The sequence below is a fragment of the Plecotus auritus genome (genome assembly GCF_963455305.1).
Source record: "Plecotus auritus genome assembly, chromosome: 6".
NCBI lineage: Eukaryota > Metazoa > Chordata > Mammalia > Chiroptera > Vespertilionidae > Plecotus > Plecotus auritus.
The window spans coordinates 107,205,457-107,219,244 of NC_137773.1; the positions used below are offsets into that span (position 1 = coordinate 107,205,457).

The 13,788-nt window shown below is 46.7% G+C and overlaps 1 protein-coding gene across 1 annotated transcript in view; it reads left to right on the forward strand.

The window, feature by feature from the left end:
* The window catches only part of PRSS38 (serine protease 38), a gene marked incomplete at both ends in the record, with an annotated part of 64,958 nt that extends 62,177 nt beyond the window's left edge, over window positions 1–2,781 (forward strand). Inside the window, 2 exons of the mRNA XM_080675485.1 lie at window positions 1,940–2,082; window positions 2,527–2,781. Of these exons, the coding sequence (XP_080531611.1) occupies window positions 1,940–2,082; window positions 2,527–2,781 (398 nt within the window). The remainder of the gene's footprint in view (window positions 1–1,939; window positions 2,083–2,526) is intronic.
* Window positions 2,782–13,788: the final 11,007 nt, after the last annotated feature.

Below are 13,788 nucleotides of genomic sequence, written 5' to 3' on the forward strand. Positions count from 1 at the left end.
CAGAGTCTCGCCCGAAACTGGAGTTCAGAGCAGTCGGGAGCTTGTGTCTCCCTCCGATTGAAAAAGACAGCCACGTACTCAGTTGCCAGCCTTTCCAAGCAAGCATGCCTCCGTACCTCTGCACTTTACTTCCGCACCTCCTCTGAGCCTCAGTGTGCTTTTCTCTTCCCTTCTAGTTGTAGAATTTCCACTCAGCCAGCCTTCCTGTGGTTCTGGATGATGTCCGTTTTGTCTTTTAGTTGTAGTTTTGAAGTGGTTGTGCGAGGCAGCAATTTCAGGTGTCTACCTATGCCGCCATCTTGGTTTCTCTGTCCTTCCTCCAGAGTAGTGTACCTGTGCCACACCCTGGGGCAAGAGTATATGATGAACCCCTCACTGGTGGAAGGGTTCTGCTCTGCATGCGAGAAGGGAAGCAAGCTGTGTTTAGTGGCAGCTGGTTGTCTCCTGCACACCTGCACTGAGGAACCTTCTCTCTGGTCCTTACCCTGTCCCCCGTATTTCTCATAAGCTCCCACTGGAGACCCAGAGAAAAACCTACCCATTGGTGCAAACCTCTGTCCTCTGTTTTTCTGTTTCCTGAGCTGGCACACTGCCAGCATTGAAGAACTCATTGAATTTACAGCTGACTTCTTCCCACTCATGTCTGTGTTGTACTTCTCCTTTTGTGCCCTGTGAAAGGTGAAACGGTCTGTGCCCAGCTCATCATTGTGGTCCTCTGCCTAGTTCTGTGTGGCCTCAGCATCCCTGTGAGCATGATTGGGATATTTTCTCCCACCTCAACACTGTCTCCCTCAATGTCCTTGATATCCCATGAGACTCTTCATTCTTGGCCCATTGGAACTCAGCTTCCCAGCCCCATTGAGCTCTGAGCACTGTGAAGTCCAACCTGGCCACTCTCTGCCCTCTGTGGAGATGTACCCTCTGCATTCCTGGCTCAGGGTCCTGCAGCAGACCATGGTAAACCAGTTCCCTGTGCGGCCTCTGGGGCTCTATTCCTCTGGAGCACCCTCCTTCTGGCATCCATCTGCCTTGCAGATTCCAGCTGCCTGTGTTCTTTATATTTCTGGCCTGGAAAGTACTCCAGGCAGGAGGTGGGGCCCTTGTAGACCTTGTCTCCTCTGTTCTCTCTTCTCAGTGGCCATAGCAAAAGTCCTTAGAGTTTTAGCTGGCTTGGGAGTTTCAAAGTAGTTTCCTAACTGCATTTTTCTGGGTGGCCTCTTCTATCATTATACCCTAAGTCTGTGAACTCTCTATTGCTCTGCATTCTATGTGCACCAGCTAATTCTTCTGTGCCTCTTTTCCTGATATTAATTACCTCACCAACACAGCAGCAATGACCACAGACACTGGTGACATTCTGCTTTCTATCTCTTCCCCTCGAGGTCCACGTGCATCAGCCCCAAATACAGGTCCCCTTTAACCCTAGTCAGAGGGTCTTTAGTCTGGGAGCAGTTCCATCCAGTCAGGCTGGCATGGAGCCTTGGGACCCACTCACACATTGGTCAGGAAAGCTTAAAGTTTCTGGGACCAATTTCTATATCCCTCAGCACAAAGAGGACACAGGGGTGATGCACCACAAAACTCGAAGCTTCCTTTCTTGTATACACAGTGCCACCCTACAGTCCCCACCCCTACAGCCAACAGGGACAGAGCTGATAAACTCCGTGCACTCACACTATAGCAGTGGGAAGACATGCTGCATGCCTCGATGGGCCTGGCTCTGATGGTTCTTTTATAAAGTTTCATGTGACATTTATATTCACATTTCATTGACCAACGCCTGAATCCCAGTGCAGAGAAGGGAGCCATTGGAGGGCAGGAGCAAGAGAAAAAGCCACTGGTTGAGTCCACGGGGCCTTGGATTGGGCTGGGCATGTCTTGAGGAACAGGGTGGGGAGGACCTCTCACTGGACCTGCCCTTCTTTCTTATTTCTGATAGGTGACACCTCAGACCACCTGCAGGAGGTGCAGGTGTCTCTGATCCCATTCGCCTTATGCCAGATTCTCTATGGACACACATCATACGTTCTGCCAGACATGATATGTGCCGGGGACCTTGGGAACCTGAAGACAGCCTGTGAGGTGCATTCTACCTCAGGGACAGGGGCCAAACCCATGACTTTCATGTGTTCATCTGCTTAAAGCCACAGGGGATATTTGTACTGAATGGGTGGGTGGCCCCCAAAAGCCTGGCCCCGTGGGGTTCAGAGCACATCGCCATGTGGCCACAGGCTGGACAGAACTGTAAGGTGGCCTGGGTATAGATGGGACATAGCCCAGTCAGTGCCCAGTGCCCTGTGGACCCCAATGTTGGCTAAAGGGGCCTTGCCTGGGACCCTTGCCTGCTGACTATCACCCTGGGCATCTGTTCTGCCTTCCCACAGCAGGGCCTGGCACTGGCCAGGTGGGGCTGTGGTGTGAAGGGGCTCTGGACTGGCCCCAGAGGGTTGGGCTCTGGGCCACCCCCATGCAGGGGGCAGCAGGCCCCAGTCTCTGGGTTCACAGGAAACTCCTCTTTTCTTCCAGGGTGATTCTGGGGGCCCACTCGTCTGTGAATTCAACCACGTCTGGGTGCAAATTGGAATAGTGAGCTGGGGCCGTGGTTGCATGTTCCCCATGTATCCTGCAGTTTTTGCTCGAGTCTCCCATTTCTCCGTATGGATCCATCATCAGATAGCATTCACACCCCTACCTCCTCAGCCACTCCCCACCCTCTCCTCCTCTCTAGGGACCTCCGTCCTTGTACTTATGACCATGATGGTCTTCCTGACAATGTTGTGAGGGCAAGACCCCTAACCTGGCTTCCTCATGCTGCATGCCTCGGTCCCTGCCCATCTCAGCCCGTCAAGTCTCCAGGCATCTGAGTGAGGTCAGGGCAGCCAGCCAGGCCAATTCTGGGTCAGAAAGGGGCTGAGCCAGGGCCACACCCCAAGAAGCAGACCCAGTCTCACCACAGAAGGGTCAGGGTGCCCAGGGAGAGCGAGGTGCCTTGGCTGAGTGCTCTGGTACCCGAGATTTGGTCATTTATTAAATATTTACAAAGTGAGCATCCTGGAATTCCTGTGTCTGTCTTTCCACCCGAGTGCTGGCTCCCTCATGCGGACAAGTGGCCTTGTCAGGATGACAGGTGGCAGAGTGAGAGGAGAATTACAAACCAACGCAGAATCTCTAGAAGGACAGCCACACAGATACATGTCTGAGTCTAGATCCAGGCCCCAGAGAAAGTTGTTGTTTTAATACAACTACCAGTATCACAGCATTAAGTACTTAAAGTTACAAATTGAAAATTGGGAAACATGAACTGAGAGCAAGCACATGGAAGGAATTAAAAGGATAAAATCAGAAATCAATGAACCAAGCAGCAGGAAAACACGTAAGCTAATATTTTTAAAATCTGATTTAAAAAAAAAATAGGAAAAGAAATCACTAACCTAATCAAGATATACTAGTAAAATGAGACAAAAAAAAAAAAACAAAAAAACCCACACACGCGCACACACACACACACAAAACAAGAAATAACAAGGGGGAATAGCCTTTAAACACAGAAATTTTAAGAAATCATAAGACATATTGTACAACTCTCAATGTAAATTTAAGATGAAACATTTCACTTTGTAGGAGAAAAAGAATTGAGTGAAACTCCAGTAGAGAGAGATGGTTACTAGATCAAACTCCATGTAAGAAATGGAGAAATTTAAGAGCTTTCCCCTCCCAGTAAAAGGCCTTGACTGAGATGGTTTCCTTGGAAATCACACCCCACCTTCCACTACAGGACACCCCCCCCCCCCCCCCGCCGCTTAGTGCTGCCCCCACTGTCCAGACGCTGACAGGGAGGAGCACATCCAGATGCTCCTTAGCAGCACATGTATATAAGGATATAAATATGATCACACAGGGAAGATTGAGACAATCCAACTTAAGAATTAAGAAATCCCTAGTGAGTTATTAGCAAACATAATCCAACTTTATTTTTAAGTAGTACATTGTAATCAAGTAGGATTTATTCCAGTAATGGAAGGATGATTAATTAGACAATCCCCAGATATAATTCATCATATTTTTGCTTTGCTAAAGAGAATAATACTAATGAAAAGTCTTTTTTTAGTTTATTTTTTATAGTGACATTATCACAGATGTCACCCTTCCCCCCCCCACTTAAGTCTTTTAACAAATCCCAACTGCCCTCCCTCCCTCCAGCCTGATTGCCCCCAACCGGCAGTTGGACATCCCTCTCACAATCCGGGACTGCTGGCTCCTAACCACTCACCTGCCTGCCTGCCTGATGGCCCCTAACCACTCTGCATGCCAGCCTGATCACCCCTAAATGCCCCCCCTGCCGGCCTGCTCACCCCTAACTGCCCCCCCTGCTCACCCCCAACTGACACCCCTGCCAGCCAGCTCACCCCCAAATGCCCCCCTGCTGGCCTGATTGCCCCTAACCACCTCTGCCTTGGCCCTGTCTCCATGGCTTTGTCTGGAAGGACATCTGGAAAGTCTCCCAGAAGGTCTCCTGGTCTAATTAGCATATTATCCTTTTATTAGTATAGATAGGAGTCAATAGGTAATCTATATATATAAAAGGCCAATATGCCAAGTGTCTCCTCTGGAGTTTGACCGGGAGACTGGGAGTTTGATTGCTCACTATGACGTGCACTGACCACCAGGGGGTGGCACAGAAAGAAGGAAGGCCCCGGCAGCAGCTGGCAGCTGGGGAAGGGAAACCCTGGGCCAGCAGCTGGAAGGCCCTGATCGGCCCTGATCACCGGCCAGGCCTAGGGAGCCTACCCGTGCATGAATGTTGTGCACTGGGCCTCTAGTCTATATATATAAAAGCCTAAGCAACCATTATGATGGAACGACCAGAACAACCAGTTACTATGACTGTGCAGTTACTATGCACTGACCACCAGGGGGGCAGATGCTCAATGAAGGAGCTGTGCCCAGCCTGCAGGCCCTGATTGCCAGATGGGGCCTGCCAGCCAACCTCCCGGTCCCTCCCCGAGGCCAGCAGGCCCTAATCGTCCCACCGCCTGCCCACTGCAGTGACGGTTGGCCCCTCCCCCAGCCAGCAGGCCCTGATCACCCAATCAGGGCCAGGCCCTCGGCTGGAACGGGGAACTGGGGGTGGGTGGCGGTGACCAACCTCCCATGGCGCCCGGGCAGGGGGCTGTGACTTCTCGCTGGCTACCTGGGGGCAAGGGTGATGGGGACAGAGATACGGTGAGAATGCAGGGCGTCTGCCAAGCTCACTCTCACTCCCCCAGCTACCCTCCCCGGAGGCTCCAGGGCTTACGTACCAGGGAAGCCCTCACACTCAGGTGCCGGGTGCCCACGAGGAGCCTGCCCTGCACCCGTGCAGCCTCTTGCGGGTGAGCCAGGCCACAGCCACTGGGACCACAGGGGCCGGTCAGGCTCCCTGTGGGTTCACGCAGGAGCCAGTCTGCGAGGGTGGCCAGGAGAGAACATGCTGCCCGCCCGGCTTCCATGTGGCGCTGCTGGGCAGCCCAGAGGCCCACGCTGTGCCCGGCCTGCAGTGTCCAGCCGTGCTCACCGCATCTCCCCATGGGGACTTGGGCACTATGACTCAGGCAGAGGGGGGCACATGGGAGCCCAGCGACCCAGGTACTGCCCCGGGTCCAGAGGTCAGCTGGGACCTACCCTTCCATGCCAGACACTGGCGCTTTGATCGCTGGCCAAGCCAAGGAGTTGCACCCCTGCACGAATTTTGTGCACCAGGCCTCTAGTAAGATATATACACCTCATCCTAAAGGTAGCCTTTCTTTAAAAAAATAAATAAATATTGTTTTTATTGATTTTTTACAGAGAGGAAGGGAGAGGGACAGAGAGTTAGAAACATCGATGAGAGAGAAACATCAATCAGCTGCCTCCTGCACACCCCCTACTGGGGATGTGCTCACAACCAAGGTACAAGGCCTTGACCAGAATTGAACCTGGGACCCTTCAGTCTGCAGGCCAATGCTCTATCCACTGAGCCAAACCGGTCAGGGCAAGGTAGCCTTTCTTTAGTGGGTAACATGGAGTGCATTTCTGCTAGAATTATGGTCAAGGGCAAGCTGCCCCTTTATATCCTGCTCCTTCCCACAGAAGATAAGCCACTACAGCTGCACAAGAGAAGAGAACCATCCAGGAAAATGAAAAGGAGCCTTTGAAACTCTCTTGTGAAAGAGACTTGGAGTGCCCTGGCTGGTGTCACTCAGTGGTTACAGCACAGGCCCATGCACCAAAGGGTCACAGGTTCAATTCCGGATCCAGGGCACATACCTGGGTTATAGGTTCAATCTTGGCCCCGGTCAGGGCATGTTCAGGGGACAACCAATCTATGTCTCTCTCTCTGTCTCTCTCTCTCTTTCTTCCTACCTACTCTGCCTCCCTCCCTCTCTCTCTTCCACTCTCTCTAAAAATCAATGGAAAAAATATCCTTGGGTGAAGATTAACAACAAAAAAGACTTGAAGCATATCTAGGACCCCCAAGAGAAAAATATGAAACTGACACAAATAGTAAGAAAATTCAGTACAGTCACAAGATAAAACATGACAAAAATCACTGTATATTCCAATTAGAAGACATACATCTGAAAAGAAGACACCAATTATAATAGCAACAAAAAAGATAAGGTACCTGTAGCCTTAACAAGGGATGTGAAAATAGATATGGAAAATCTTTAAAATATTTATGGGGGGAGATTTGAATGACTGATAAGAAAGTTTATACTCTCAAACAGATGAAGTCAAAATGTGTTAGTTTTTTCTGGAGCTGGATAAATTGATTTCAAAGTTTATATCAAAACACAAGTGAGAAAACCCAGGAATAAAACTATGTGGTGGGAACTAATCTAGCAGATATTCAAAACTCCCATAAAAGTTCCATCATTCCAACAAGCCATATAGACTTGACAATTTGTGTCTGTGTAGACAGACCAGTAGGTAAAACCCTCAGAACTGGGACCAAGTATATGTGGAAAATTTGTGCATGATAAATGTGTCCATTTAAATCAGAAGTGCAATTTGGCATGAGCAAAAGATTTGGTCCCAGAAACAGTATTCATTCTGATCAAGCAACTTTATCACAGGAATTTAAGAATGAGTGGACACTAGAATTCTTTCAATAGTTCAAAACATAACTGCAGTTATCTATGCACTAAGCATGCATGTGATATGCATGGAGTATTTGTTAAGTCTTGCTTTGTATCAGGCCCTGTCAGGGTCCCACAGTGAAAGAAAGGCACCAGCCCTAACTGGTTTGGCTTAGTGGATAGAGCATCAGTCTGCGGATTGAGGGGTCCCAGGTTCAATTCCGGTCAAGGGCATGTACCTTGGTTGCGGGCACATCCCCAGTGGGGGGTGTGCAGGAGGCGGCTGATCAATGTTTCTCTGTCATCGATGTTTCTAACTCTCTATCCCTCTCCCTTCCTCTCTGTAAACAATCAATAAAATATATTTAAAAAAAATAATAATAATAAAAAGAAAGGCACCAAAGTGGCTGTCCCGAAAGCCATGGGCCCATATTCCAACATGCGGCTGAGGAGGACCTGCACATAAGGCCAGAGCAATACATTCCCATTGCTGTGGTCGTAATATTGGCAACACTTGAGTGTTTTAACAGCAATTGGATAAGACCAACTTGCACTGCATTTGGTGGCTTTCCCCACCTGTCCTCAGTCATTCTTCATTCGCATCCGGGTTCACTGGGTACCCAGCTAAGGTGAAGTCAGCGTGAGGTGCATCTCCCCCAGTTTACATGGTATACGTCCCTCCACGAAGAGATAAGTAATTGCCAAGCCTCTGGGGACAGCAGCACTGGCGGAGCACTCGGGCCCCGCACTGTGCAGTACCGGGCATGAGCCAGAAGCTATGCCACAAGGGAAGGTTTAGTTCTTAATTTGTGGATCAAGATGGAAGCCCTCTGCTGCCAGGAATGCACCAGATAAAGTAGCGTGTGCATGGTAAACACAGCACACATGTCCCTGTGTGGCTGGAATCACATTACAGAACTTCTTTGAGCCCCTATTCATTGGCAGAAAACTGTTAGAGCACTGACCATGGGGAACTGGCGGCCGCTTCATGCATTCCAGCTGCCCTTCCTACCTCAGCTCCTCCTCTGCGCCTGCCTCAGCCAAGTCGGCTGTAGCAACACAGAGAATTTTTGCACAGGCAGTCGACCCCCAACACTCGGCCGTGAGACGGAGAACAGCATTTCAGAGAATGAAGCAGCAACTTCAAACACATGTGAATGGTTCTAGTGGATATCTTTAATGTCAGGTTAATGTGTACATTTTTTTTCAGTATTCTTGATCGTACTAAAATTCAAATAATAACAGGCAGGGAGTAACCTAGTCAAACAACAAAGGAAAAGAAGCCAAAAATACAAACTAGGAAAAAAAAGACTTCAGAGACCAAACCTCTCTTATTATATCACAATGGAGACTAACCCTCTGATGGTGGAAAGCATGAGGAAAATCAGGACAGCTGTCAGAATCGATAGATAGGGTGCAAATGACGACAGAAGGGCTGAGGCAGGTGTGAGGTCATGACACTCCAAGCAACGCCCAAGGGCCACCAAGGGTGCATGCAGGCCACCCCACTGACCTTGTCCATTAGTGTGACTGTTACTGTGAAACAGTTGGTCAGGTAGGAATCAAACAGAACACAATGACAAGCTTCTCCAAACAATGTTTAAAAATCTCTTAAGTGGTCAAACTTTATGGTGCCTTGGTTATATTCTCCAAGATTAAAGTTTTTCACTTACTGTTTTGTTTATTCTTTTTTTTAATATATTTTTATTGATTTCAGAGAGGAAAGGAGAGGGAGAGAGATAGAAACATCAGTGATGAAAGAGAATCATTGATCGCTGCCTCCTGCACACCCCCTACTGGGGATCGAGCCTGCAACCCGGACATGTGCCCTTGACCAGAATCAAACCTGGGACCCTTCAGTCTGCAGGCCAACACTCTATCCACTGAGCCAAACCGGCTAGGGCTGTTTAAACTATTCTTATTGTGATAAATATATATAACAAAATTTACCATTTCAATCATTTTTTTATAGTTGACAGTATTACAAATGTCCCCCATTTTTCCTCCTTGGGCCCCCTTCATTCACCCCTGCCCCTCCCCAGGGCTTCACCACACTGTTGTTTGTGTTCATGGGCTATGCATATATGCATGTAAGCTCTTTGATTAGTATACACTTACTTCCGTGGCATTAAGTACATTCACACTATTACCACTGCTATTCTGGAACTTTTTCTTCTTCCCAAACTCTTTCCCCACTAAATACTCCCTCTTATTCTCTCCTCCCTCAGCCCCTGGCACCCACATTCTGCCTCTGTCTCTGTGAATCTGACTCCTCTAGGAACCTCATAGAAGTGGGATGATGCAGTATGCGTCCTTTGGTGACTGGCTTATTTCACTCGGCATGATGTTTTCAAAGTTCATCCATGTTGTAAACATGAATCAGAATGTGCTTCTTTTTTAAGAGTGAATGTTTTATCATGTGCATATGCTCATTTTATTTATTCACTTATCCATTGATGGACATGTGGGGCTATTTTCACATTTTAGAGATTATAGATATGCTGCTATGCACATTAAGTATGTTTCATATCAAATCTCAAGTCTTTTATGTATATACCCAGAAGTAGAATTATTGGATAATATGGGAATTCTATATTTAATTTTTTGAGGAACCACTATACTGTTTTGATGCAGCTGCACCAATTTACATTCTCAACAGCAATGCACAAGGGGTCCAATTTCTCTACATCATTATCAACATTTGTTCTTTTCTTTGTTTTTTTAATAGCCATTCTAATGTGTGTGTGTAATACCTCATTGTGTTTTTATTTGAATTTTCCTAATGATTAGTGATGTTGAATATCTTTGCATGTGCTTATTGAACATTTCTTTAGAGAAATGTCTATTCAAATCCCTTGCCCATTTTTTTGGTTATTTTTTGTTTCAGAGTTTTAGGAGCACATTATATATTCTGGATATTAATCCATGTGATTTGCAAATATTTTCTCCAATTCTGTGTAGTTTGCCTTTTTACTCATTTTTATTATTTTTTTTATTGTGGTAAAATACACATAACATAAAACTTAACATTTTTAACCATTTTAGTGCACATTTCAGTGATTAAGTATATTCATATTATTGTGCAACCAGTACCACAATCCATTTCTAGAACTTTTCATATTGAGAAACTGAAAATCAATATCAATTAAACAATAACTCCCAGTGCTCTTTTCCCCCAGCCTCACAATCTCCATTCTATTTTCTGTCTCTATAATTTGACTGCTCTAGGCTCATTTTGGTGAAATCACTCAGTATTTGTCCTATTGTCTCTGGCTTATTCCCCTGAGCATAATGTCCTCAGATTTCATCCATACTGTAGCATGTGTCAGAATTCCCTTTTTTTTGTTTAATCCTCACCCTAGCATATGTTCATTTAAAAAAAAAAAATTATTGATTGAGAGAGAGAGGAACATCGATGTGAGAGAAATATCGATCGGTTGCCTCCCATACAAGCCCCAATGGGGATCAAACCCGAAACTCAGGTATGTGTCCTGACCTGGAATCTAACCTGCAACCTTTTGGTGTATAGGATGATGCTCCAACCAACTGAGCCACCTGATCAAGGAAGAATTTCCTTTCTTTTTAAGGCTAATATTCCATTTTACAGACAGACCACATTTTGTATATTCATTTATCCACTGATGAACATTTGGGTTACTTCGATGGACCCTTGGTGATTGTGAATATTGCTGCTATGAATGTGGGTATGCCAATATTTTTTGAAACACTGCTTTAAAGTCTTTTGGGTATATATTAGTAATTTAGGGATTGCTAGTTCACATGGTAGTCCTATTTTTAATTATTTGAAGAGCCACTATACTGTTTTTCACAGCAGCTGAATAAAGGTTCCAAATTTCTCTACATGCTTACCCACATTTATTTTATATTTTTTAATTTTTTTCAATTACAGTTCACATATATTATTATAGTGGTCAGACATTTATATAACTTACTAGAGGCCCAGTGCATGAAATTCGTGCACTTGGGGGTGGGGGACAGTCCCTCAGCCCAGCCTGTGCCCTCTCACAGTCCAGGAGCCCCGTGATCGATGGCCCCAAAGAGATAGGCCCCTCCCACCTGGCCAGGGCTCCTCAATGGATCGCCACTGCAGAGGGAGGCCCCACCTACCTGCTGCAGCCTGCCGGTCGGTGGCCTGGGCCTCCCTCTGCAGGGCGATGGCCAGGTCCCCGACCAATCGCATTGCACCTGCCTTGGCTGGCCTGGTGCCAGTGGTGTCATAGCATGGTAGTCCAGAAGGTCGTTCTGCTGTTTGGTCGTTTGGTCAATTTGCATATTACGCTTTTATTATTATAGATGAACTGATCCCACTGAAGAGTCTAGTTACCACCTGATACCATACATAGTTATTACAAAATTATTTACTGTATTCCCTATGCTGTACTTGACATCTCCAAACTATTTCGTAATTGACAATGTGTACTTCTTAATCCCTACACCTATTGCACCCAGCCCTGCAACCCCCTAGCCATCTGGCAACCATCAGTTTCTTCTTTGTATCTATGGGTTTGTTTTTGTTTTATTTATTTTGTTTTTTAGATTCCACAAATAAGGAAAATTATATGGTATTTATCTTTCTCTGACTTACTTCATTTAGCATAATACCTTCTAGGTCCATCCATGTTGTCACAAATGGTAAGATTTAATTTTTACTGCCAAGAAATACTTCATTGTAAATATATACACTGAGTGGCCAAATTATTATGACCACCTGAAGTTTGTAGGCAAATTAGCCATTCACTGCATCATATGGGATATGGAAGCCGAAGGCCTGTTCGAACACCTTTGCTGTCTGCAGTTACCAAGATAAAACATCTCCAATTCCCACAGGAACACAAGGATTGGACAGTCGAGCATTGGAAAAAAGTCATGTGGTCCGAAGAATCATGTTTCTAGTTGCATCATGCAGATGGCAGAGTGAGACTTTCGTGGAAACAGCAGGAAAGCATGCACCCCACATGCATGAGTACAACCTTTCAAGCTGGTGGGGACAGTGTTATGGTTTGGGGCATGTTTTCCTGGCATTATGTGGGCCCTTTAATTCTTGTGGAACAATGTCTGAATAGCACAACATACCTAAGTATCCTTGCTGATCAAGTTCATCCTATCATGTTGATGGCGTATCCCAATGGAGATGGCTTCTTCCAACAAGACAATGCGCCATGCCATGGTGCTCATATTCTGCAAGAGTGATTTCAAGAACATGAGGTAGAGGAGGATCCAAGATGGCGGCGTAGGTAAACACCTAAACTGCTGCCTCGCACAACAATTTCAAAACTCCATCTAAAAGACAAAACGTGTATCACCCAGAACCATGGGAAAGCTGGCTGAGTGGAAGTTCTACAACTAGAAGGAAAGAGAAAAGAGCATTGAGACGTGCACAAGCACTGAAAAGCTGAGGTACGGAGGCACGCAATCCGGGCTGGCGGCAGGCGTTGCTTTTTTTCAACCTGAAGGGAGACAAGACCCCAATTACTCTGAAATCCAGTTTCTGGGGAGACGCTGGGGACCCAAACTCCTACGGGGAGAAGCTGGACTGTCTGCCATCGGGTCGGAACGTGAGGGTGGCTTGCTTGCAGAGCTGCGCACAGGAATAATTGTTTACTGTGCTGGGGTGCGGGACACGGGGACACGGTCGGCAGAGCCGGCTAACTGGCAGTCATCACTGTTTGCCACGCCCTAGCCTAGTGACGCCTTGAGACCCCGCCCCACATAACCTACAAACCCACCCAAGCTCCAAGCAGTGGCTTTAGCATATGAATGGCCTGCCCTATAGCAGCTTAACCTAGCAAACTTGCAGCCCGGGTCAGACAGCTCCAAAACCTCCAAACCCCAAGCAAAGAGGAGAAAACTGTAGTTCTCGCTATAGCTCCTGCTGGGTGGCCTCAAACAGTAGCTGACCTGCACCCCATTGGAGATCCAGAAGCCAGTGTACCTAGTGGTCAGTGTGACACACCAGATTTCAACTCCTCACATCCATAAGTGACACATTCAAGAGGCAGACTCAGTGAGCACCAAAGCCCCACTGAAACAAGTCCTGCCCCATAAGCGTGTCTCCAGCGCAGCAGTTCTTCCATTATAGACACAGCGGGTCCTCACAGCCAATTGGCCTGAAGGTCAATTCCTCCCAGTGTACCAACAGCAATCAAGGCTTAACTACACCAAGACTTTGCACTCAGCCCACAAAGGGGTGTACCAAGAGCGTCCACCTCAGGTGATTGGGGAGGCTGAGCTACTGGCCCCTATAGGTCACCTACCACACAAAGCCACTCCATCCACACAGGGAAGCAGCCAAAATGCAAAGACAAAGAAACATGTCACGAATGAAAGAAATGGAGGAAAGCAAAATACTGGACGACATAGAGTTCAGAACCACATTTATAAGGTTACTCAAGAATCTTCTAAAAACCTCTGAGGAACTTAGTGAGACCTTTAAGGATCTTAATGAGAATGCCAAAAAAATGAAAAAGGACCAGTCAGAAATTAAGCATACACTGTCTGAAATAAAGAATATACAGAAACTCAACTGTAGATCAACGTACCCCAAGAATCAAACCAAAGATCTGAAATATGAGGAAACAAAAAACACCCAACCAGAAAAACAAAAAGAAAAAAGAATCCAAAAATATGAAGATAGTGTAAGGAGCCTCTGGGACAACTTTAAGCGTACCAA